Here is a 23456-nt window from a genome sequence, read left to right as displayed (position 1 = left end):
TATCTCAATCTGATTGATCAGATTTTGATCAAGATAACAACCTGCATCTTTAGCTTCTCTAATAATCATTTACATAATTTACTAATAGAAAGGTTTGATAAAATCATGAAAAGAACTATTATCAATTCATTCATCTTTTTTTAAAAAAAAACCCTAAGACAGTAGACATTACACAATTTTTCTGTGGAATTTTGATCTGAAACCTATTAAATTGAATAATTTCATATCCAATTGCTGACTCAGCTTAATGGGCTGAATGTAAGTAGATTAGAACAAATCAGCAGTTTGTTGGGCTTTTGCACAGAGCTATGCAATTTAACCAAACCAAAATTGTGATTCCATCTGAATTTACTCAACTATTCAAATCCATTTGATTTGTTAAATTAACAGTTCAAGTTTGGAGTCACTGACAATTTGAATCAAATCTGTGTAAATCTATATAAATATAAATTGGTATCTTTCTATCAATCTATCCTTCTACAGTGCAAACAATTTGAGCCACAGGTAAACATAGCTTTCAAATATATTTTCCATTACTATGGTAGAAAATAAGAACAGGAACTCCTGCTCCAGGAATTCCCCAAACTGTGTAAAATATTATAAATAGAGATACAAGTGAGACAAATTAGAAATGCTATGAAAAATACCAGACACCTTAAGTACAAAACAATCCAACATGGATAAACTCCACAACTAATTAAGTGATAGACAACATTTGAGGAAGATACTATTTTTAATCCAGTAACTAATGGTACTTTCAGGATCTAGTCCATCAATGGGTTTTAAGAAGCTTTTGGATAAAGCTGGTATTATAACCATTATAACCATGTGCAACAAGGAGATTAAGGAATTATTAGTTCTGGATCTGAACTAATATTCATTGGCAAATCTCTTTAGGAAATGAAATGGAAAGCTTTCATTTCTTGGAAAGCTATCCTTCTACAGTGCAAACAACTTGAGCCACAGGTAAACGTAGCTTTCATTTTACACTGTTAGTTTCAGAATGAAAGTAAAAGCTCCTGGTTGAAGCCTGATGCTTCAGCTAAGCATGCAGAAAACCCTAAATTCAGTGTCTGGCATATCCAGTTAAAAGGCTTACATTTAGCACACGATGAGCTATACTTGGCCTTGAAACTCTAAAGGACTTTGTCTGGAAAAGTAGATCACAACGTGATAAAGAGATGTATACAATTCTTTTAAAAAAATAGCTTATACTTTTAGTAAAGGATGGTTTATTCCAGACATGTCAAACTCGCAAAGTCACGTGACGTCATACAACATATCGGAGCTTTTTCACCATTGCCGGCAATGGGGTGGGTGCGGTTCTGGTATGATGAAACCAGCCCGCGGTCTGGCAGTTTGATACCCCTGGTTTATTCAATATGAGTACATTCTTAGCATTTAATTCATATTTTTAATAGGCCAATTTCTAAGGTATTTTTTGTTGGTTGGTTTGTTTTAAACAAGAGAAATATGATGCTATAAATTGTTGTCATGTTTTCAGGTTTCAATCTAGAGGACTCCCAATTTTGAAGTAGACCGCATTCTACTTCATTCTACTACATTCCATCACTATGGCTTAGACCAGTGTTTCCCAAACTTGACCATTTTAAGGCATGTGGACTTCAACTCCCAGAATTCCACAGCCAGCGTTGCTGGCTGTGGAATTCTGGGAGTTGAAGTCCTCATGCCTTAAAATGGCCAAGTTTGGGAAACACTGGCTTAGACAGATATTTTATCAAAATAATGAGTCTGGTGTGAGGCAGCTTCTTGGTGACTGTATGCCATTTGATAATGAAGAAAATATTTCTAAGTAAATTTATTCCATTGCTCCCTAGGTACCCAATCATCCTCTTCCTCCTCCTCCTCCTCTTCCTCCTCCTTCTCCACCACCACCACCCTAACTCTAACCAGCTACCTGAGGAACCGTATCCAGCAGAAAAGGGGAGATGTTTTATGTAGAAATTCTGTTAGTCGTTGTCTCTGGAGGAAAACAGACTCATCACAGCCTGTCTCCATATCAGTTTGATATTTTCTTTCATAAATGGTCACACAACAACCAATTTGGGTGCAAACACATATTTTCTCAGTAACCTCTTCTTGTCTACATCTGTGTGTAAGTTAGTAAATTGGTTTATTTTTGTAATCACAAGTGATAACATAAGAATGCCATAAAATTCAATAAAATAACAAATAACCTATCTCTGTCCACACAACTTTTTTTCCCTCCATAAAAGTAACACAACTTTTCTGCCTCCGTAAAAGTAACACAACTTAGGTTTTATGATTGTGAAAAGAATTTGCATTCACAAACACTACCTGTTCTTCACAACGCAGACTATTTGACTACAATGAGCTGTTCACTTTTTTTTTCCTCTTAGCACTTTGGTTGCCTCAACAAAATTTATAAACATCTTTCTTTCATTTTAATGTTTATATTTTGCTAGTCCCTTTGGATGGAAGAGTGAGATAATGAGCCACCTATTTCTGCTCTACAGATTGACTAATGTTAGCAGCCACCCACCTACGCATTACGTTTAAATGCAGGACACAAAACAGCATTGGGGATGCATTCCCCCCCCCCCATATCGCAGTCAGTTGACATTCTGAAGCACTTACCTGTGTGTGGCTCAACTGAAAAATAAGGTTGTCCTTCCAAAATACTGTACACCAGCTTGGCACTGTTTCCATAAACAGGATCATCTGCATCGGTAGCTGTCACTTTAGTAACGTATGTACCTAAGGACAAAAAAAAAACAAAACAATATTGGATTTTGTTCAAGGCCCTGATTTCATATGTCACTCCCAAACATCAGTGCTATTGTAACTTTGAATGGTCTCTAAACAAAAGATTGTAAGGTGAGGATTACTTGGAATCAGGAAAACAAAACAGAAATGAGTGAACAGAATGAAACATCCACATTCAGAGACAATAAATCACCTGTAGAGATGGTTACCAGCATCAAATTCACTGGGTGTGCAGTTAACAAATAGGCTGGCTTGGTCGCTCAACAGCAAGACACTAGTGAAGCAGGCACAGCAGCACCTGCATTTTCTGCATCGCATGAGAAGATCACATCTTCCTTCCCCTGTCCTGACCACTTTCTACAGGCGGACAATCGAGAGCATCCTGTCATACAGCAACACAGTCTGGTTTGGAAGCATCACTGCTTCAGACAGGAAGGCGGTGCAGAGAGTGGTGAGAATGGCTGAAAAGATCATTGGCAGTTCCCTCCCTCCCATCCAGGACATAGCACATAAGCATTGCTCGAGCAGGGTCCGCATGATTGTCGGGGACACTACACATCCTCTTCACAACCTGTTTTCCTTGTTACCTACTGGGAGGAGGCTTTGTGGTATCCGAAGCAGAACATCCAGATTCAGTCACAACTTTATTCCATACAGTATTAACCTGGTGAACTCTAAAGCTTCCTCCTTCCGTTATGTATTCACGATGGACGGTGATTAATAATTATATGTAAGGGTGTAGGTTTATACATTTGTTGTATATAGTAAGTTTTAAATGTGTTATGTATGTGTACACTTTGAGAGGAAGCAACTAAATTTCATTTTTAATGTGTGCCATTGTGCCCATAGGAAAAAAAATGACAATAAAGTTTTCAATCTATCTATCTATCTATCTATCTATCTATCTATCTATCTATCTATCTATCTAAATCTCTCATTTCAAATGATGGAACAGTTGAATCTTTCAGCAAGACAGTGACCTGGAACATACTTCCAAATGAACCAAGAAATCAGAAAGAATGAGAAAGACTTGGGGAGGGTTTCCAAATTTCCCAGATTTGAATTTCAGTATCTCAAATATGCAAAGCCTGTAAGGATATGTAAGAATGATTCTAATCTGGAAGAGTGCTCCAGGGAAGAAGGGAGGGATGTGTAATCCAAATTAATAGAAAAAAATATTTAATTTGGCTACAGGAAATGTTTCGAAGCCATCATTTCTGTCCAAGGAAGAATTGTAAGGAACTCCCAAATTGGTAAGGGAAAATCTAGTTTGTGGTTTTCTTTCATGTTGTCTTTAATAATAGAATTAACTAATGTTAGCTAAAATAAAGAAAAAAAAATCATCAGCTCATCAAAGAAGAAACAGAAAAATCCACACAGGTAGCTCCCAAACCATTAGAAGCTCAAATATGAATGTAATTCTTCCAGTAATTATACTAATAGAATAAGAAAGCAGGATAACCATTTCCTGAAAGATAAATATCCATTCTTAATATCATACTAATATGGTCCTGTACATGGTAAATATTGTATTAATCTTGTTTTAACGGCGGTAGATTCAGTAGTAAAATGTTTATCCTTGTGCAATGATGCAAGCATTGATCCATTTAATTATATTTATTAGGCTGCACACAATTATTGTGTGTTATCTCAAGGAGATCTTTTGCATCGAGGCAATAACACACACTGACTTGATGCTTCCATTAGATGTGTCAAGACAGGCCCAATCTGCCTTGATCATGGGGGTTCAGGAAAAGTGGCTTCTGCACATGTGGTGTGTGAGTCCAGAAACCAGATTTGACAGGCAAAGCAAAGCACAGTGTTCACTTTGCTCTGCCAATTAGAAGCAGTGTGTTGTGACACTTTTCAAAAGAGCTTAGAAGTCTGCTTTGATCAAAGTGAAGTGTCCCTTTGAGGCTTTCTGCAGCACGAATATTTATGTACCATCCTTTGGATTTTTTTTTTAAAAATCCACCACATATATAACATTGAGGTGCTGTATCCTAAAATGTTAATTCAACAATATAAATAAAATATTTTAAAGCCACGCTCCCTTTCACAATCAAAGGGCTAATCTGAAAAATGCGTCAAAAGTTTAAAAGCGGACAGTAATAACTGCTTGCAGTTCCACAGAGCACACTGAACAGTTTGGGAATTAAAATGAGAGAGCCTTTTGCATCAGACCATCAAACCGTATAACACAAATAAAGTTCAAAAAAGTTCTCTCCTGAAGATCTAAAGAAATACACAGACTAAGCATCAACAAGGGTAGACTTAGAGCAGCAGAAATCTACATGGATCTGTACAAATCCAAAAACAATGTTGGTCGAAAAGTAGAACAAAATGAAAGGGTGACTAACACATCCAGGCTAGTAAGTTACCAAGCAAATACATCAGCTGGAATATCATGATTAAAATTTTGTCTCTACTGAGATCCATTTTACGATTGAAAATGATAGCATCTTCTAAGATAAGGATTTTGGAACACTGGTAACTTTGTTTTGAAAAAAGCAGTCTGTGTTTTGGCTCTAATTCTGATGCAAGGAAGTGACCAAATGCAATGATGACCAGGATATATAGCCACAGGCAGCTTGAGTGCAATTCCAAATCATCTGGAAAACCATTTGAACACTACTGACATTGACAAAATCGAGATCAGTCAATTACAAATTACAGGTGTACTTGGGAATTGCTTACACCCTGAAACAATACCTTTAACTCCATTAAATAACAATATCTGCCTATCCCAGGTTCTTGGAAAGGACCTAATAGGTGGATAAAAATGCCAAATCCAGTCTAAACAATAGGCGTCCTATGCGACCAATCATGATCATAATAAAAAAATAGAAAAGGACAAGGTAGGTAAGTAGGTAGGTAAGTAGGTAGGAAGGAAGGAAGGAAGGAAGGAAGGAAGGAAGGAAGGAAGGAAGGAAGGAAGGAAGGAAGGAAGGAAGGAAGGAAGGAAGGAAGGCTGGCTTTTTAGGTAAGGTTAACATTTATAAGTATACCAGAAAGCTCACCTCCAAAGACCGTACTATATGCCAGATTCTTCAAAGCAGAGAACAATAGAATCTCCATCTCCTTAGCAACTCAGAAATCTGGAACTACAAAATCAGGCAAGAATTCTTAGCAGCTTGGATAGCATCTTCAGAGGGTGGAGCTCATTACACTACAGCTACAAGATGTCAAGCAGTTGGTTTTCTATCGTTGTCCAGATCACATTGTAAAATAACTGGAGAAATTCAGCCAATTCGGACTACTCCACTGATTTCTGCTGGCCTCTTTCTTGCTCCTTGACTTTTTCTGCAGTGAATCAAGTCCTATTAATTAATCATTTGTGCTCTGTTCAGTTTGAATCGATCTGCTTTAGTTGGACTGTTCTGCGAAAGGTCTGACAAGAACTACATTTCCTGAGTTACCCTAGTTCCAACACCTTGTCATCAATTAAACCAAAATCCAAATCCTTGTATCGATATCAACTTCCAGAATTCTGTAACCAACATGACCACTGAAATCCAGATACGGGAAGTACTCTTAGGATGGCAAACTGGTGGTTTTCAACCTGTGGTGTGTGAACCCTTGGGGAGGGGGCACAATAGTCTCACAGGGTGTCTGCAAAGGTTTGAAGAAATGTTATGATTTAAATTTTGAGTTAAGTCTTAGGGTTCATGGTGAAGAAAAGGTTGAGAACCACTGAGTTAAACTATAATTTATGAATATCCAAAAGCATCATTTTTTTTAATCTATTAATAAAAATAGGGCGCAGAGACTCTTTAACGAAACCTAGGCCTGTAGTGTTTTTGAACTATCAAAAATTATTCCTCATTTAACATAAGGAATTTTGTACATTTCACTGAGATCCACACTTCTTGGAATAAGAGGCAGAATGGAATTCAGCCAAGATAGAACAGCCTTCAGAGACGTCTAATAATTCGCTGCAAGCTCAGCCAAAAAGAGATTTTTCTTCAGAAATTCTCAATTTAAAGTGATGCATTTTAAACACATTGCAAGGTGAGACTGTACGCGTTGCAAAAAGACTGAACCACAGAAAAAGGGGATAGTAAAGATTTCTGAATAAGCATAGGAATCATGAATATATGACATAGGCTGCAACACTTTTTTTTCCATTCGTAAAGTGGCAAAGATGCTCTATGTTTTCAGTGTAAAAAATTCAGGGGCAAATGATATGATTTTATTTTAGAACAGTTACATTATTTGAGGTATCTTTTTAATACTTTGTAGAATGCAAAGCTAGCTATGAGAATTAAACGGACTTCCAAGCATTTGGGAAATAATCATATCAAAGGGGTACAAAACTCTAGATGAATAATGCAATATATTATATTCCATTTAAAGTTTTTGCAGGAAGAGATTTCAAAGAACTTGGCAGTGGTTCAGCTGCTGTATAGAAAACCAATGGTTTGAAGGTGATATATTTTCTTTCTCTTATTTTCAGGTACAACAGCTTGAAGTAGCCACAGCCAGATTCTGAATATCATTTATTTTCTCTTCAATCACTTCACTCAGTTTCTTTCACTTTGCATTAAGAGAGTCCCTTCTTTTTTAAAAGAAAATGAAATAAAAGCCCTTTCTTTAGTTTTTTCAGGTCACTTTTGATTTTGATTGCAGGAAAAGCTAAACCAATCAAATCTGAGTCAATTTTCCCAGTTCTGTTAGCAACATATCATTTACAAGATACCATTTACATCTATCTGTTAAAAAAGGAGTGATGACATTGCTTAGCATGTGATAAAAACAACTATCAATAAGAAAGCTGATATGCATTCCTAGGCAAACAAACTTTGACACAAGTCGCAGCGCTTACGTCTGAACAGACATGTTTAGCATCTCACTAAGACTTGGCTTCTCCACAGGGATTCAGCACCATTTCCAGGGATAAAATAATAATAATAATAATAATAATAATAATAATAATAATAATAATAATAATAACAACAACAACAACAACAACAACAATAATAATATAATAAGTTGGAAGGGACTTTGGAGGTCATCAAAAGTCCTGCTCAGACAGGAAACCCTACACCATTTTGGACAAATGGCTGTCCAGTCTCTTCTTAAAAATTTCCAGTGTTGGAGCATTCACCACTTCTGGAGGCAGGTTGTTCCACTGGTTAATTGTTCTCACTGTCAGGAAGTTTCTCCTTACTTCTAGGTTGCTTGTCTCCTTGATTAGTTTCCATCCGTTGCTTCTTGTCCTGTCTTCAGGGGCTTTGGAGAAGAGCTTGACTCCCTCTTCACTTCCAAGTCAGTCATTCCAGTTCCAGAATAAACCTGATTGTCACAGGAATTGCCTAACTGAAATCAAATAATAATAAAAAGCTTGTCTAAATCCCCTTGATGCTTCACGAAGTAGCTAGGCAGAAATTTCTGGATGCATAAAGTAGGAGAATGTAATTGATTTCAGAGTGCAGCAGGAGGATAATGTAGGTAATGTGTGTGTACATTACCTACATACACACATCATTTATATATAATTGAGTTATATTTATTTTTTAATTGATATACTTTCCATACAATGTTACATTTTTAATATTATATTATCTTAGATATTTTTAAGCAGATGCTGAAGAAGTCTCACTTCAAACAGTATTTCCCTGTCTGAATCTCATGCCTGAATTTTTTCTCCTCTCTTATTTTTTTATGTTGAATGTAAATGTGTCACTTTTCATAGCCCATATTACTCTTTAGCAACTAAAGGTTAAGGTTTCAGTTTATGTGTTCCATTCAAGCATCACTTACTTTTTATAAGCCTGTCCATCTCATAAGCACACAGCCAGTCTGTGTTCAGCACAAATGCTTGCAATTGGTAAATCTAGAAGGCTGGAAGATTAAATATTCATTGCATGATTTCACACTGTTGTATAATGTTGAAACTCCTTACACAGTTTGGAACCAAATCTTTATGTGCTAAGATATAAGGAAGAGAGTCCCTTTCTTGCTTAATCATGTAATCAGCGGAGTCCACCTCATGTCTCTCCACAGTTTGTGTTTTATTCACAGACTGTATTCACATGGAAATCTGTTGCTATAATTAAGACTTATTAAACTTTCATAAATCTCACACAATGGATTGCTTCTTCCACAACTGAAACTGCGATTTTTAAGATTGGTTTGTATTGCAAGCACAATAATCTGTCTGTTGCATTAAAACATACTGGAGTAAACTAACACTAGCACTTTCACCTCCCTACAAAGTCCCAAGCCATGTCATTGTTTAGCCATCTCTCCACAACCAGAACTTCTCTTGAGACAGCTTAGACTTCTTAGTGATCACCTTGTTGTGAGGATTGCAAGGAAGAAAGTGTTGAATAAATCACTGCCGAGAATGGCATGCATGCACATTGCATAAACCAAACTGAGAACCTATTTGGTCTGGTGGTTAAGACACCAGGCTACAAAGCAGGAGACCATGAGTTCAAGTCCCGTCTTAGACGTGAAAGCCAGTTGGATGACTTTGGGCCTATTACTCTCCAACCCACTTCACGGGGAAAGTGTGAGAAAATAGGAGGAGGAAGAAGGTGTGTTGATATGTTTGCCACTTTGAATTATTTGTTAAAAATAATAAAAGTGTGATACAAAATAAAAAAAAATTAAATTAAAATGTGTGAATCCACTCTTATATGTAAAACTGGAAGCTCTGTTTCACCATCCTTCCCTTCTGTTACTCTTGCTAGGGATGCTATTTAATATCATCTGTAACAGGGGTCCCCAACCCCCGGTCCGTGGATCAGTATAGGGCCTTGGCATGCCACCAACCGGTCTGCACAAAGAAGCAAAGCCCCATCTGCGGGATGCAGGCAGCACACAAAACCACACACCCTCCGGTCCATGGAAAAACCTCTCTCTGTGTAACCGGTCCCTGGTACCCAAAAGGTTGGGAACCTCTGATCTATAACATACTTCATCATTATATGGACCATTTAGCATCTGTAAACAACTGGCAGATACAGGCTTTTGAGATTCAACACAGTATTTGACAGTGTTCAGACATGTCCTATAATGGATACTGATATGTGTGTGTGTGTGTATGTGTATGCGTATGCATATGCATATGTACTATATATGTGTGCATATATGTACTTTTACTTTTATTATAATTACTTATAACCAACATGCTTATAGTTTTATGTATGGGTATATCTTACAATTTTACTTATTGCTTATTATAATTGGTTATAATTTACTTATAAGTAATTCTAACATAAGTTATAATAGTTACTTATCTTTTTTATTCAGGTAATCGAGCAAGAAAAAGAATTCATGAGTGGGTTTTAAATGCTCATTAAAAATAAAATAAAGCCCACCCATAAAATCTAGCCATTCAGTAGAGCCTTTGATATATATATATATATATATATATATATATATATATATATATATATATATATATATATATATATATATATATATATATAGCAAATGCTGGAGTTTGAAATATTAACTAATTTTCCAGATTTATTTCCAACCCAATCTCTCAACTTATTCCAAGTTATATATCATTGGATTACTGATTAAATGTTACTTCCTTTTTTCTTTCATTTTTTTTTAAAAAGAACAGTATATCAGAACAAAGGAAAAAGATAAATGATTAAAAGGATAATGGAAGCACAAATTATCCTGAATTCACACTTAAAACAAAGACCTCTAATCTGCCCTAGAGAGATACACACCGCATCAGGATTCTACAGCAAGGAGACCTGTAAATGCACTTTATGACAGCTTCACTTAACTCTGCTTTTCCTAGCCTAGGTCAAGGACTCATCAAAGCCTGTTACCAGTATCTCTGTTTAGATGACCCCAAAACAAGCACAATTTATACAGGGCATCTGCAATTTTTAGTTAATTGTATGAAAACTACCAGGGACAGATGTTGTTGACAAGACTGGAGAGAGGTGTTTGGCTGTTTAAAAAAAAACAATGACAATAATACAATCAAATCAGTCGGTCCTGTTTCATCAAGAAGAATGAAAAGCTAAGACATGTGTGTGTGGGGGTCTGTCTGTGAGACAGTGTGCATTTATGTGTACTGTTTATTTGTTTAATTCAGGCTGTTTTCTGAGCTCAGCATTCTTCTGCCATTGTCACCACAGACCTATTCACGCAACCCATTCTGCAGTTGACACATTTCTATTTTAAAGGAAATGGCTGTTATTATCTAAATTGCACTTGATCTTGCTTGTAAGATAATTTGTAAAAGATGACTGCAATAATATCTGAATTATTTTTTTTCTTCCTTTCAGCCACACAATTAATGCTCTTTCATTCAATATTAGCACATTTGGGATAAATATATACAGAACTTTTAGCACATTATTTTTAACAGCCTGCTGAATCTGTGCTAATCACACAGTAAGTGGAGACTTCAAAGAAGAAGAACGTATATTAATTAATAACTTGTAATATCATCTAGATGCTAACTCCTTAATTCACCATTTTATTCTGTTTGTGTCATGCTGAGATTTTACTCTGAAATCCTTTATTTTTTATTTTATTTCACACCAGGGACAGAGGGTTAATGCAAATCTCATCCATGTCATTCTGCATAGAATCACCAGCTATTCTGCTCTGCTTTATTCTCACTTTTTTTTTTTTTTTTTTTTTGTAATATGGAAGCCAGGGGACCAAAACTGCACATTATTCAAGAAAAAAAAATGCCCAAAACATCTCGGAGGTAAAAAAGTATGGATGGCAACTTGGCACTGAAATGGGAATACTATATCAAGAGAGGGGGAAGGAGCCTTACATTCCCTAAAGGAATTTGCTCACAGCATTTCAAATATTCATGCTTTTATTTTCAATGAAGAAACAATTTTGTTGAAATATGTAATGACTGAGAAATAAGAATAAAGGAAAAAAAATGTGTCCGTAGTATATAGCCTTGGATGGCTTTTTCGGGTTCTACTTCTTTTTCCTCCTCCCATAAATAAACTCTAGGGAGCTATTTTCACTTTACATCTCAGAACAGGTGGACAGTTTCAACCATATTTCAACTGAGAAAATGTGAGCATTCTACACCAAGCTGAATCCAAAATTGCTGGGGAAGTCCTGGAAACTTGGCACTCAGACAAATCAGCCATCAACAGATGCATACAAATAAACTGCCTTTACACACCCTTGAAAATATCTATGGAGATTGTCAGTCATCCAGGTCGTGGTTGTTCCAAAGGTGCTTTTACAAGAGGCAACTAGACTTTTTCTGAAGAGCTGAAGAAGCAAAATGTATTCAAGGAAAAACAAAGAAAGTCCAGTTGCCTCTTTGGGAAAACCACGGAAAAGAAAAAGTAAAAAAAAACTAAGAAGGAAACAAAAGAAAAAAGAAAAACAGAACACACCATCTTCAGTACTCCCAGATAAGCAGGGAGAAACACTAGATAAACAATCAATCAGAAAACAATATCCTGATCAAGGAACTACCAAGGACACAACAAATACCTCCATCAATATGGCAGGGCCACCTTCTGCATATAAACAAGGAGACAATCCCATACTCACCGGCAGTGCTGATCTTACCTAGTTGGGTAATGAAAGATTTATTAAGTACTGAAATGTTGCAAAAAATATTTTTCCCTGATACAACAAGCCTATTTTAAGAAATACCATACCTGTAGTATCCCTTTACAAAACTAGGTTTTTTTTAAACTGGTAAAATAATAAATACATTCTCCTTAAATCAATAGGAAGAAGTGATAATGTTTATCTATAAAAGAGAACTAGAGAATATCTAATACCCATTTCCTGTTTTAGATCATGTAAGTTTTCCGTCCACAATAATATTTGCTTAGCTTCTCTCTCCTTTTTTTATCATCTCATAGATAGCTGTTGTCATGGTAACTTAATTCCTTAGACTAATGTTACTATAATCTTATAGAAACCTGTCTAGATTGTTGACATGCAAAAAAACTTTTGAAATAACTCAAAGGAACGTTCTATTCACTTCTATTCCATTAAAAATATATATTTGATCCATGCAATGGTTTATCCTTCAGATCAGAAATCGCTGCTCTATAGTCTCATAAAAACATCCTAGCTGATTTTATGTGGTCCTTTCTACCTTGCTTCAAAAAGTAAGCAATTCACACTTCTATCTAGACAATTTCATTTTGTGTTTTGTTTTGTTTTTTTCTAGGAGCCTCTTGCAAAAGAAAGAGAGGGAGTTAAAAAAGGAGCTATCTCCAAAAGAAAATCAGGAAGAGTCAAAAGAGAGAGAGAGAGAGAGAGAGAGAAGAATATTAGAGACAAATTCTGTGTGGGCTTAGTCATTCTGACTCTACCTTAAACTTATTTTAAAAAAACAGAATAGAATACAGGTAATCCTTGACTTACGATTACAATTAAGCCCAACCTTTCCTTTGTTAAACAAGACAGTTGATAAGTGCATGTGACTTCCTCATTGACTCTGCCTGCCAGAAGGTCACAAAAGTTGTTTACCTGAGCCCAGGACACTGTGACCATCATAAATATGAGACAATTGCCAAGCGTTCAAATTCTGAGCCCATGACCATGGGGATATTGCAGTGGTCATAAGTGTGACAAACGGTCATAACTTCGGATGATCACTAAACAAAAACTTCTAAGTTGAGTTGTATCAGGAAAACAAAATAGAAATGAGTGAGCAGAATGAAATATTCACATTCAGAGGCCAGAAATCTCTCATTTCAAATGATGGAACAGTTGAATCTTTCAGCAAGACGGTGACCTGAAAAGTACTTCCAAATGAATCAAGAAACCAGGAAAGAACGAGAAAGACTTGGAAATGGTCTTCAAACTCCCTAGATTTGAATTTGAGTATCTCAAATATGCAAAGCCCTATAAGAATGTTCCTAATCTGGAAGAATGCTTCGGGGAAGAAGAGAGGGAGGGGGAATCCAAATTAATAGAAAAAATATTTTAAGTTGGTTATAATGTGGAATGATGAACAATCACTGGAATAATGATGTGTCTGCATAATTACTGAAATAGTGCTGTGTCAGTAGTATGTGAATACTACTAACCTAATGCGCATTGCATTAGGATACAATGTATGTAGCAAACTCTCCATTGTATACCCGTGAGAAACGATCCTAATGCATTACAATGTGTATCTCAATGTGTATTCCTTTGCTCCTGAGGAAAGGAAAGTATAAAACTGAAGTCTGAACCCGCCCTTGGAGTTCAGAATTGCTTGTTGCTATAGTTTCTGAACCTGCGCAATAAATCTCTCTGCTAAAAACCCTCTGGAATTCGTAAGAGTCCTTTCGTTTTCCACAAGAGCTACAGGAAATGTTTCAAAGCCATCATTTCTGTCCAAGAAAGAACTCTTTCCTTATTTTGAATTTGTATCGGGTCCAAAGAAATCCATAATTCCTTTGAGAAAAAATAATAATATGTATGAGGAGACAGCAAACAGGAAATATCCAAGCAGGCTGCTTATCCATTTCACCAGCATTAACACAAAGAACCTTGAACAAAGTCTTTAACACGTGGCTATTATGCTTATAAAAATGAAAAGAAAAATTCTGCAGGCAATGAAGAGTTTTAGGGAAGTACCCAAAGCAGTGGCAAAATTAGCTTTGCTATTCTGTTAAATTATTTGTTTTCTAAGCCGCAAGATAATGTATGTGTATTATCCAAAAGTATTACTGAATGCAAGGAAACTTAAGCCAAGACAAATAAGGTCCCATAGGTGTGAAATAGATGACTAATGATCAATCCAACTTTGTACAGTTAACACATACTTTTGCAGCTCTCTATCTTTTCCCCATTCAAAAACAATAGAAAACTAAACAAGTATATATTTCTCTCTATGATTATACTGTCTGCAGTTTGCTGTTGTGCTTCAGCTTTCCAGCTCTTTCACAAAGATCAGAACTGGTTGAGTATCAGAGCAGATTCAGAAACCTTTGCCAGGCTTACAATGGAAAGAAACTGTTTGTCCTTTAGGAAATAGATGCAATCTAGTTGTGAAACCCACTGGTTTCTAAAGACTGATTCTTGAAGAAAGCACCATTTGGGATCTACCTTAATGTCTTATCTGTATGCAAGGAGGACTACTACATGCTTGGATTGCAGGCAAAGATAATGGAACCGAGACCAAACCACCACGGCTGGTTTATGCCATAATCTTTCTTGTTATGGTTGGTTACACAGTCAGTCAGATGGTTAGACTGGATTTGGTATTTTACCGCATCAAATCCCAAGAACCTTGGATATTCATTCTTATTCTTTATGTAAAGAAATGAGACAAATCAGTGCAATTCTAGAAAGTACAAAGGAAGCAGGAGAAGAATAAGCAATGCATTCAAACTGATTTCCAGAACTGGCAAAATTAGTCTGTCTTCTTCTTCTTCTTCCTCTTCCTCTTCCTCTTCCTCTTCCTCTTCCTCTTCCTCTTCCTCTTCCTCTTCCTCTTCTTCTTCTTCTTCTTCTTCTTCTTCTTCTTCTTCTTCTTCTTCTTCTTCTTCTTCTTCTTCTTCTTCTTCTTCTCCTTCTTCTTATTATTATTATTTAATATTGTGATTACAACAACTTGCTAAGATACAAAGGCCTGACAGCTAAAGTATCTGTGAGGAACAACATCTAATCTCCCCTAGTATTTCAGGGGAAAATCCCAGAAACTCTCTTTGGTGCGTGCACCTGTTGAGACAAATTGCTACTTCTCAACATGACACAACAGTGCCACCTAAAGCATCTGGTAAATCAACCCCAAGCTGTCAGCCCTAAAGAAACCCGAGTTCATGTTTTCTTTACCAGAACAGCTTCTCTCAGATGTTCCTTGGCATTGCTGATGAAAACTCAGCAGCATCTTTATCATTCAATCAAAAGTGGTTAGAAAGGTATATTGAACCAACAGCTCCATGACGTCAGAGACAGAAGATTTTGCTCCACTGACAAAGCAATTGTTCAGTCCATCAAAGGGGCTCCTACTGTTGATTCTGCATTCCACTGAACTGGGTGATCGGAAAGCAGGAAGGTCTGCCTGACAGTTTCTGCACAGGAGGAGCAGACAATTTCTCTTCATCTTCTCTACAACAAATGCTGAATATTGATTCATTACTGATCTGGGAACAGACTATTCTTGAGGACGTTTTCCTCCCATCAGGATTATGCAGTTCTGATTTCTAGAATCAGAAACAGCAAGAAAACCAAGAAAAGAATCACACATAGCCATTCAACCCATTTTTGGAGCCCCCTAGTATTGCAAAAATCAATGAAATTATTTCCAACTACGTTGAATTTAGAAACACACATGCCCTTAAGTGTATTTAATGATTTTTTTTTTTAAAAAAAGATATCATCCTGAAAAGCATGAAGTCCTAACATTAATACTTTTGTAGTCACCTGCTTTCGAACTGCTGGGACAGCGGAGCTGAAGCATGTGACAGGAGCTCACCTACCCCATGGCAGCACCAAGTCTGCCGATCATCAGCCCAGCCTCCTAACTCATGAGCCATTGTGCTCCTTCACTATGAAGTCCTATCTCTATCCATATATGTCACTGCTGTCCCAACCACTGCACCCTACAGCTTTCCAAACAATTGTACTTGTGCCTCTGTGAAAGAACTGCTACCCATTTCTACCCTGAATAGTCCATGATGGAATCTTTGGAGGCCCTCAAACTATGAAGACACAATACAAGCATTTTCATTTTTAGATAACAGTACAGTGTTATATGCAAGATAAAGAGTGAGAGCATTAATCTTTCCAGTATGCCGCAAATAAAAGGCTTCTTTTTCTCAAGTTCCCTGGGTTTTCTTTGCAGAGTGTTGCAGAGATTAATTCATTCACCCTTCTATCTTGCTTATAACTTTGTCTCGTTATCTAAAAACGAAATGGTTTGTACAACATCTTTGTTGCTTGAGGGCTTTGCTTCAGATACAAGTTTGCTAGGTCCAGGCATACGGCATCATGCATCATGCAGCAATATTATTTCAAGGCATGAATGTTTCATCTGGGAAGGAAGGAAGGAAGGAAGGAAGGAAGGAAGGAAGGAAGGAAGGAAGGAAGGAAGGAAGGAAGGAAGGAAAGAAGGAAGGAAGGAAAGAAGGAAGGAATTTCTTGGTATTTTCTTAGATTGCCCAAGTATTTCTTTCAAATTTCTTTTTTGTAGTATTTTTGAGCTGAGTTTTTGGTTGGAGGCAATAAAAGTATTATTGTTAATGTTGTTTTCTGCTCTCATCCTTCCACATTCTGAGGCCCCCATTTTTCAGATAGGAAAAAGCCCCAGTAGAGGACTATTGCACAACACTTGGGATTTAATAAAAGCTCAATAACCATAGGAGTCTGCAGTTCACAGAAGAAGGAATTGAACTCCTTGCCAACTCGTAACAAGGTAAATGGAAGGCCACGACTCTCCACCCGTGAACATTTCTTAAAAGCTCTTTTCCTCTTGGAAGAACATTTGAAAGCAATTCTGTTCATCAGCTTGAATAAGAAGTGGTAGTAAAACACAAACACAAAGAGAGGAGCAGTATTGCTTATTTGTTTCTTTCCTTTTTCTATACAGTTTTTCAGACTTTAAACAAACCATCCATCTGTTCTGTTTTCCAAACTTAGGCCACATAGGTGCTTCGTTGTTGTTGTTTTGTTTTTTGTTTCTGTATGCTTTCATGTGGGAAGGAAGGAAGGAAGGGAGGGAGGGAGGGAGGGAGGGAGGGAGTGTGACTACCTGGGTTAGTCCATGCCATTTTCTTGCAAGGTTTCTTGGAAGTGGCTTTTTCTTGATTTCTTCTTCGTAAGGCTGAGAGAGGGTGACTGATCTAAGATCATCCAGTTGGTTTTGTTTCAGTTTCTAGCCTGGAGCCTTAACAACTATCCTAAATTGGCTCCCAGTTGCTTTATAGAAGCTCCAAAAATGGACATGAAAGCAAGGATTCCCTCCTGCTGTTTTTTCTTCTCCAGCTTCTGATATTCAAAGCTCTGTACCATGGATTTCCTTTAGCTATCATGGCTAATCCACTTTGGCTTCTATGATTTTGTCTTCTTTAGCATAATCTCTTAAAGCTATTAAATCCCCTATCTTGGAGCATTTCTTTTATCTCTTCCAAATCTGTCACCAAATTCACTAAATGACTTGGATGAAAGAAGAGGATTTTTCTCTTCGTTATAAATTATCTTCCCTTTTTCCTATTCTGCGAATCACTTTTAATTTTTATTATACTGACACATATATGCAAATAATTATTAGCAGATAATCAATTGGGAGAGATGTATTTCTTTTATTGTTTAAAAACGTAATAACAATTGATAGTGTTACTTTTGTTTTTGCATACATTTAGTTATTCTTCAGTGAATATATGTTTTATTGGTATGTCGCTTGAGAGTGTGGTATTCATTGTGTGTCTAGAACTTGTAATATGTCTGCTAAACTCATTTCCCATGTAGAATCCTCAACTTAAAACATTTTAAAAATTGTTTTCAAGATTCTCCTCATTTCACCTCCAGCCATCAACTGCATTGAGTTTTTTTCCCTTACATGAAAGTACTTACAATTGACTAAAAGCATGAAGAAAGCCAGCGGACGTGGCATCAACAGGAAAGCTATTCAGAGTAGTAACAGACTCAACTTTTGAGCTTGAATTTTCTGCTACATCAAAGGTTAAAAGACAGAATTAACTGTTTATACCAAACTGCCTTTACAGCCATTTGCAGCTAGAGTAATTCGGTGAGACATGCACACAATACTTAAGAACAATCATCTCAGATTGAGGACTTGCAAAGGAAAGAGGCTACTCTGAGTTTCTACTGTGCATTAGGTTGGGAAAAGGACACTTTGAAAATGTTTCCCAGGGGAGATTTCTTTTTTTAAAAAAATATTTTATGGCTAGCCATAATGGCTATTAGGTTACCACCTGGATCAAAAGTGTCTTGCCTCTGAATTATCAGTTGCTGAGAAACAACGTTGAGAGACAGCTACTATGGGAACCGGACTGCTAAGCTAACATGTCCCAAAGGTGCTTTTTCAAAAGGCGATTGGACTGGGGTTTTTTTTTGCCCTTGAGGAAGAAGAAGGATCTTCTGGATTATTCTGGATAGAGAGGACCATTGGTCTGAAAGAGGGGTAAAAGAGGCCATTTATGTTAACACTGAGCAGCTCTCTCTCAACAGAGGGGGGAGAATAAGACACTACCTATCTCCTGTCTACAATGCAGCCCTTGCAGCAGTTCCAAGAAGATTTTACCCGCATTTGATTCAGGTGACCCTGAGATCAAAGCTAAACGCCCAAGCGGCCTCAAGAGTTCTCAGGGAGAGTGTTAACAACCAGATGACCGCAAAGAAATACAATCTTCCACTCCCTCCCTCCCTCTCCTTTCAGAACTAATCCTTCTATCACACCCACCATTCCCCCCAGAACCGAAGAAGCTTCTTGAATGAAGCTTCCTCAAAGGAAAAAAAAGTCAAGTTGCCGTTTGAAAAAGCCCTTATGGGACAACTATGACCTGGATGAATGAGGAGTTCCACAGACTCTAAGGCAGAACGGTCTGTGGCTTAATTTGGGAGAGTTCTTAAGGACTGCAATAACTTTACTATTGTTTGATGCAAGTGAAAATAGCTCTCTTGTCCTAATAATATTTTATTTTTCTAATTTTGTCTCCTTTAAAAATAAGGGGGGAAAACCATTGAAATTGGTAGGAGTTAAGTTGGCTTCCTTACTAAATAAGTGCACAAGGTTGAGTGTGTGTCTTTTTTCACTCTTTTTCATTTTGCACACACCCCTTCAAAAGCCTTATTAGGTTCTGGCATGCATTTCAATAAAATTCCAAAGAAAGAAATCAGAAGGAAATCTATCTCATTGGGCAGTCAGAGTAAACTATGGATATATATAAACAGAAAACACCACCAACTATTGTCTTCTCCATTACAGTATGTCATTTGATCAAGTACACTGAAAAGCATTGTAAAGAAATTCAAAAGAAAATACTCAAGCACTCTGAACAAAATGTATAAAAACAGAAATTTCTTTTACTGGGGGAAAGAAAAACATTTTTAGAAAACTGTTTAGAAAACTCATACAGACTTCACTGTGGCATTATAAAATGATAGCAAAATAAACATGGGTTTCTTTTAGGCAATAGGAAAAAAATAATTCAAATGGTTACTTCATGGAAATGATTAGATGGACGGATGTTTTTTATTCAAGCTAGTAAAGTTCATGGACTCAAATCTAATAGTGGTTTGGGCTTCTTTGTCTATCCATTGAATCATTGCTTTTATAAGGGAAAAAAATCACATTGGCACACACACACAAACACACACACACACACACAAGCCCAAAATTACAGTTATTTTGATTGCTATGAGAAGAAAGTAAGTCTCAAATAACCACTGTGCTGTGTCAGTGTTACCCATATCAAGCTATTCTGACATCAAAGTGACATCATCACAACTTCATTGCATCAATGGTTGCATCATTTCCATCAGTGCAGAATCATATACAAGTCACCATTTGCCTTCACCCCATCTGGGAAAGCTCATCGTACTATTTTATAAACATCTCAATCAAAAGCTGAGCTGTTAACAACTCTATTCCTGCTCCATACAATAAGTCTCCAGATCCTAGTCTCTGGAAGTCAAACTAGAAAAGGGTGAAGAAATAGTTATGTATTCCATAGACTTCCTGCCAAGTCTTTTTTTTTTTTTTTTGCAAGCTTCAAGAAACATCTTATTCTTCTGCTGATAGAAATGTATAGTTTAACTCAATACACTTTTCATTTGATGAAGAACATCTTGCTCACGAACCTATCTTTCATATGCTTTGCTTTGAATTGTAGCCATTATTAACATTCACCCAACACTCCATATTTTCTTTGTTCTTTTCTCTTTTTAATTCCAAGTGTTTGCATTCTCTCGCCAACGTGCTGGCAAAAACATATAAATGTCTAAGCCATAGGCCTTTGCTGCCCTGGGGTATAATTAAAGGAGCTTAACATATTAAGCACACATTTGAGTCATGGATTCCGGCACAATAATAGAGAACTCCTATGCCAATTTCGGCAGAAACATTTAAAAGGAGCAAAGGCATTCAAACCTCCAGAAGAGATGGAATTGACAAGCCAGCTCAATCTCAACTTTACAAATGCTTCTGGGCCCACTCCAGTTAGTACAGACAATAGCTTTTTAGAGTTGATTGTGCTGGCTGCCAAAAAAAGAGCAACTATGGCCTCTTAAACTCAACGTGGATGGCTGTACTTCTGTTTTAAAACTGCAATAGGACAGTCTATTGTTTTTAGTTCCAAGACAGGACACAACACTGAGAATAAAGCATCCAGGCATTTTTCCAAGTAAACATTTATGAGCAGCTCATCTTGACAGCTTTATAGAAATTGCTGAAAGTCAGATTGTTGGCTACCTTCAAATAAGGCAAGATCCCTCAGAATGCCTATGGGCACGAATACAGAGCAAAAGAGAGAAATTTGCAAAGCAAGATGAGAAATGATAAATAGGGCCTAGTTAACCTGGCGTATGGTGAGGAATGTGGGGAGATTTCATTTCTCATTTGAAGTGTCGCAATCTGTTATTGTTATTATGTTATATAATTATATATCCTGTACTTTATTCTAGTAATTCTGTGAAGTAACAGGCTATTAAAAAAAAAAAATAGCCTGATGGCCCAAATCATGTCATTACCTTCACAACAATGTGGGGGATTTGAAGCTGGTTTGGTCCACATTTATTATAATGCAAAAAAAGATCTATAAAATACGGCATACCGCAGACTGTATTTGTGTAGTTTAATTAATATCCCTTTTCTACCAAAAGCCCAAAGATGCATTTGAAACCATCACTTTTATCTTCCTGGAGATAGATTAAACTGAAAGCTTAGGATCATAGAATGCATTTTCAAATTAATTAGTGATCACGGTGAAGCAGTTTTTACTGATAGGAGAAACTGATGGGTCAGTTCCAATTGGATATGCCACGTGGTTTAACATGTTCTTATCTGTAAATTTGAAGTGATATTTGCGTTTACCTCTATTTTAAAAAAGCCAACTTTACATTTGCATCTAAATATGTAGATCAATGTATCTATCAACTTTCTAATTGTGTTAGTATGCCTTCCACTCCAGTTAGCAAGTGTCCAACAATAGAGCCTGTGCTACTAACCATAACTTTGTGCAACAAATTCCAATATGCAAAGCTTCATTACCAGTTGTTTTTTTGTCCCCAAAAGTAGTCCCAAGACATTTCTCCTATATTTTCAGTGCTTATTTTGCTTTAACTTCTCTTAGTTCAAACAGCTAATTGAATAAAATGGACTTTTTGCTCTCATACACATTTTTCATATAACCACTGAGAGCTAAATATATCTCAACAGAAATATAGGAGATGTTAACGTGTAACCATAGATCCTAAGTGCTGCACATGAACTAGGAAAAAAGAAATTCTCCAGTTAGATAAATATTAACCTAATGCTAATGGTATCATAAAGATGTGCTGGAACAAATATTGATAAACAGCTTCAGCAACACTACTCTTACAATACCTGAACTGTAATGCAAAACAACCTAATTGTTCACCAAACAATTCATCTTTCAGAGGGACTGAAATAATTGTTTGGAAAGAAAGCTTGCTCAAATACAAATCTGGAAATGCAAAAGCAAGGAGGAATAAAATGCTTTGTGAAGAAATGTGGAAATCTCTTTCTGTCATACATACCTACAAGAGACATTTCTGGAACAGTCGCATGATATGGGCCATCTACAAATTCTGGTGGGTTGTCATTGATATCTTGGACCTTAATAATGAATTCCGAAGGAGGCTCCAGTGGTTTGTTTGTATCCCTATCGATTGCCTGAGCAGTCAACGTGTACTCTGCTTTTTCTTCCCGGTCAAGTCTTTTCATAGCGTGGATGTCTCCTGTCTTGTCATTGATCACGAAGATAGTCCCAGCACCATCACCTGACAAGATGTACTTGATCTTGCTACTTCCTGGATCCAAATCCGTGTGTAGCTGAAATTATAAATAAGCAATTTGTTTATTGCACTCCTTCAGCTACCCATCTTTCTCCCATCCCCACTGCATATAAGATAAGATAGATAAGATAACCTTTATTATCATTTTTTTTTTACTGTGGGCACCATGGCACACGTCAAAAATGAAATTTAGTTGCCCACTCTCAAAGTGAAACACATATGTGACACACAACTAAACATACTATATACAACATATGTATGGACCCACACTCCTTCATATATAGAACAAATAAATATTAAACACTGTCCATTTTGAATATATAATGGAAGGAGGAAGCTTGAGAGTTCACAAGGTTTATACTGTATAGAATGAAACTATGGCTGAATCTGGATATTCTGCTTTGGATACCACGAAGCCTCCTCCCAGAAGGTAACAAGGAAAACAGGTCGTGAAGAGGATGGGTAGTGTCCCAGATGATCTTACAGACCCTGCTCAAGCAGCGCTTCTGTGCTATGTCCTGGATGGGAGGGAGGGAACTGCCAATGATCTTTTCTGCTGTCCTCACCACTCTCTACACTGCCTTCCTGTCTGAAGCAGGGATGCTTCCAAACCAGACTGTGATGCTGTTTTGGTATTTTCATCTCGGATCTCTTGAACAGTCTTAAAATCCACAATTGACAAAATTTGCATGCATGCTGAAAGTAATCGTACATATGTTTCTACAAAGGTTTAAATCGCTCTGTTTAGTCCAACCAACTGTTCTATAAATGTCTTCTGTTAGTCCTTGGAAATA

The 23456-nt window shown here is 36.8% G+C and overlaps 1 protein-coding gene across 6 annotated transcripts in view; it reads right to left on the bottom strand.

The window, feature by feature from the left end:
• Positions 1–23456, bottom strand: part of CDH8 (cadherin 8) — a 163963-nt gene that overhangs the window by 72279 nt on the left and 68228 nt on the right. For all 6 annotated transcript variants that reach the window (XM_039327587.1, XM_039327588.1, XM_039327586.1 and 3 more), the window contains 2 exons: positions 22405–22699; positions 2620–2739 (listed from right to left, as the gene is read on the bottom strand). In XM_039327587.1, coding sequence (XP_039183521.1) covers positions 2620–2739; positions 22405–22699 — 415 coding nt within the window. The remainder of the gene's footprint in view (positions 1–2619; positions 2740–22404; positions 22700–23456) is intronic.

The sequence above is a fragment of the Crotalus tigris genome, unplaced genomic scaffold, assembly GCF_016545835.1.
Source record: "Crotalus tigris isolate CLP2741 ecotype Arizona unplaced genomic scaffold, ASM1654583v1 scf7180000024362.2655971311:6658466, whole genome shotgun sequence".
NCBI lineage: Eukaryota > Metazoa > Chordata > Lepidosauria > Squamata > Viperidae > Crotalus > Crotalus tigris.
The sequence above is the reverse complement of the archived record's forward strand: the minus strand, read 5'-3'. Positions and strand labels throughout refer to the sequence as shown.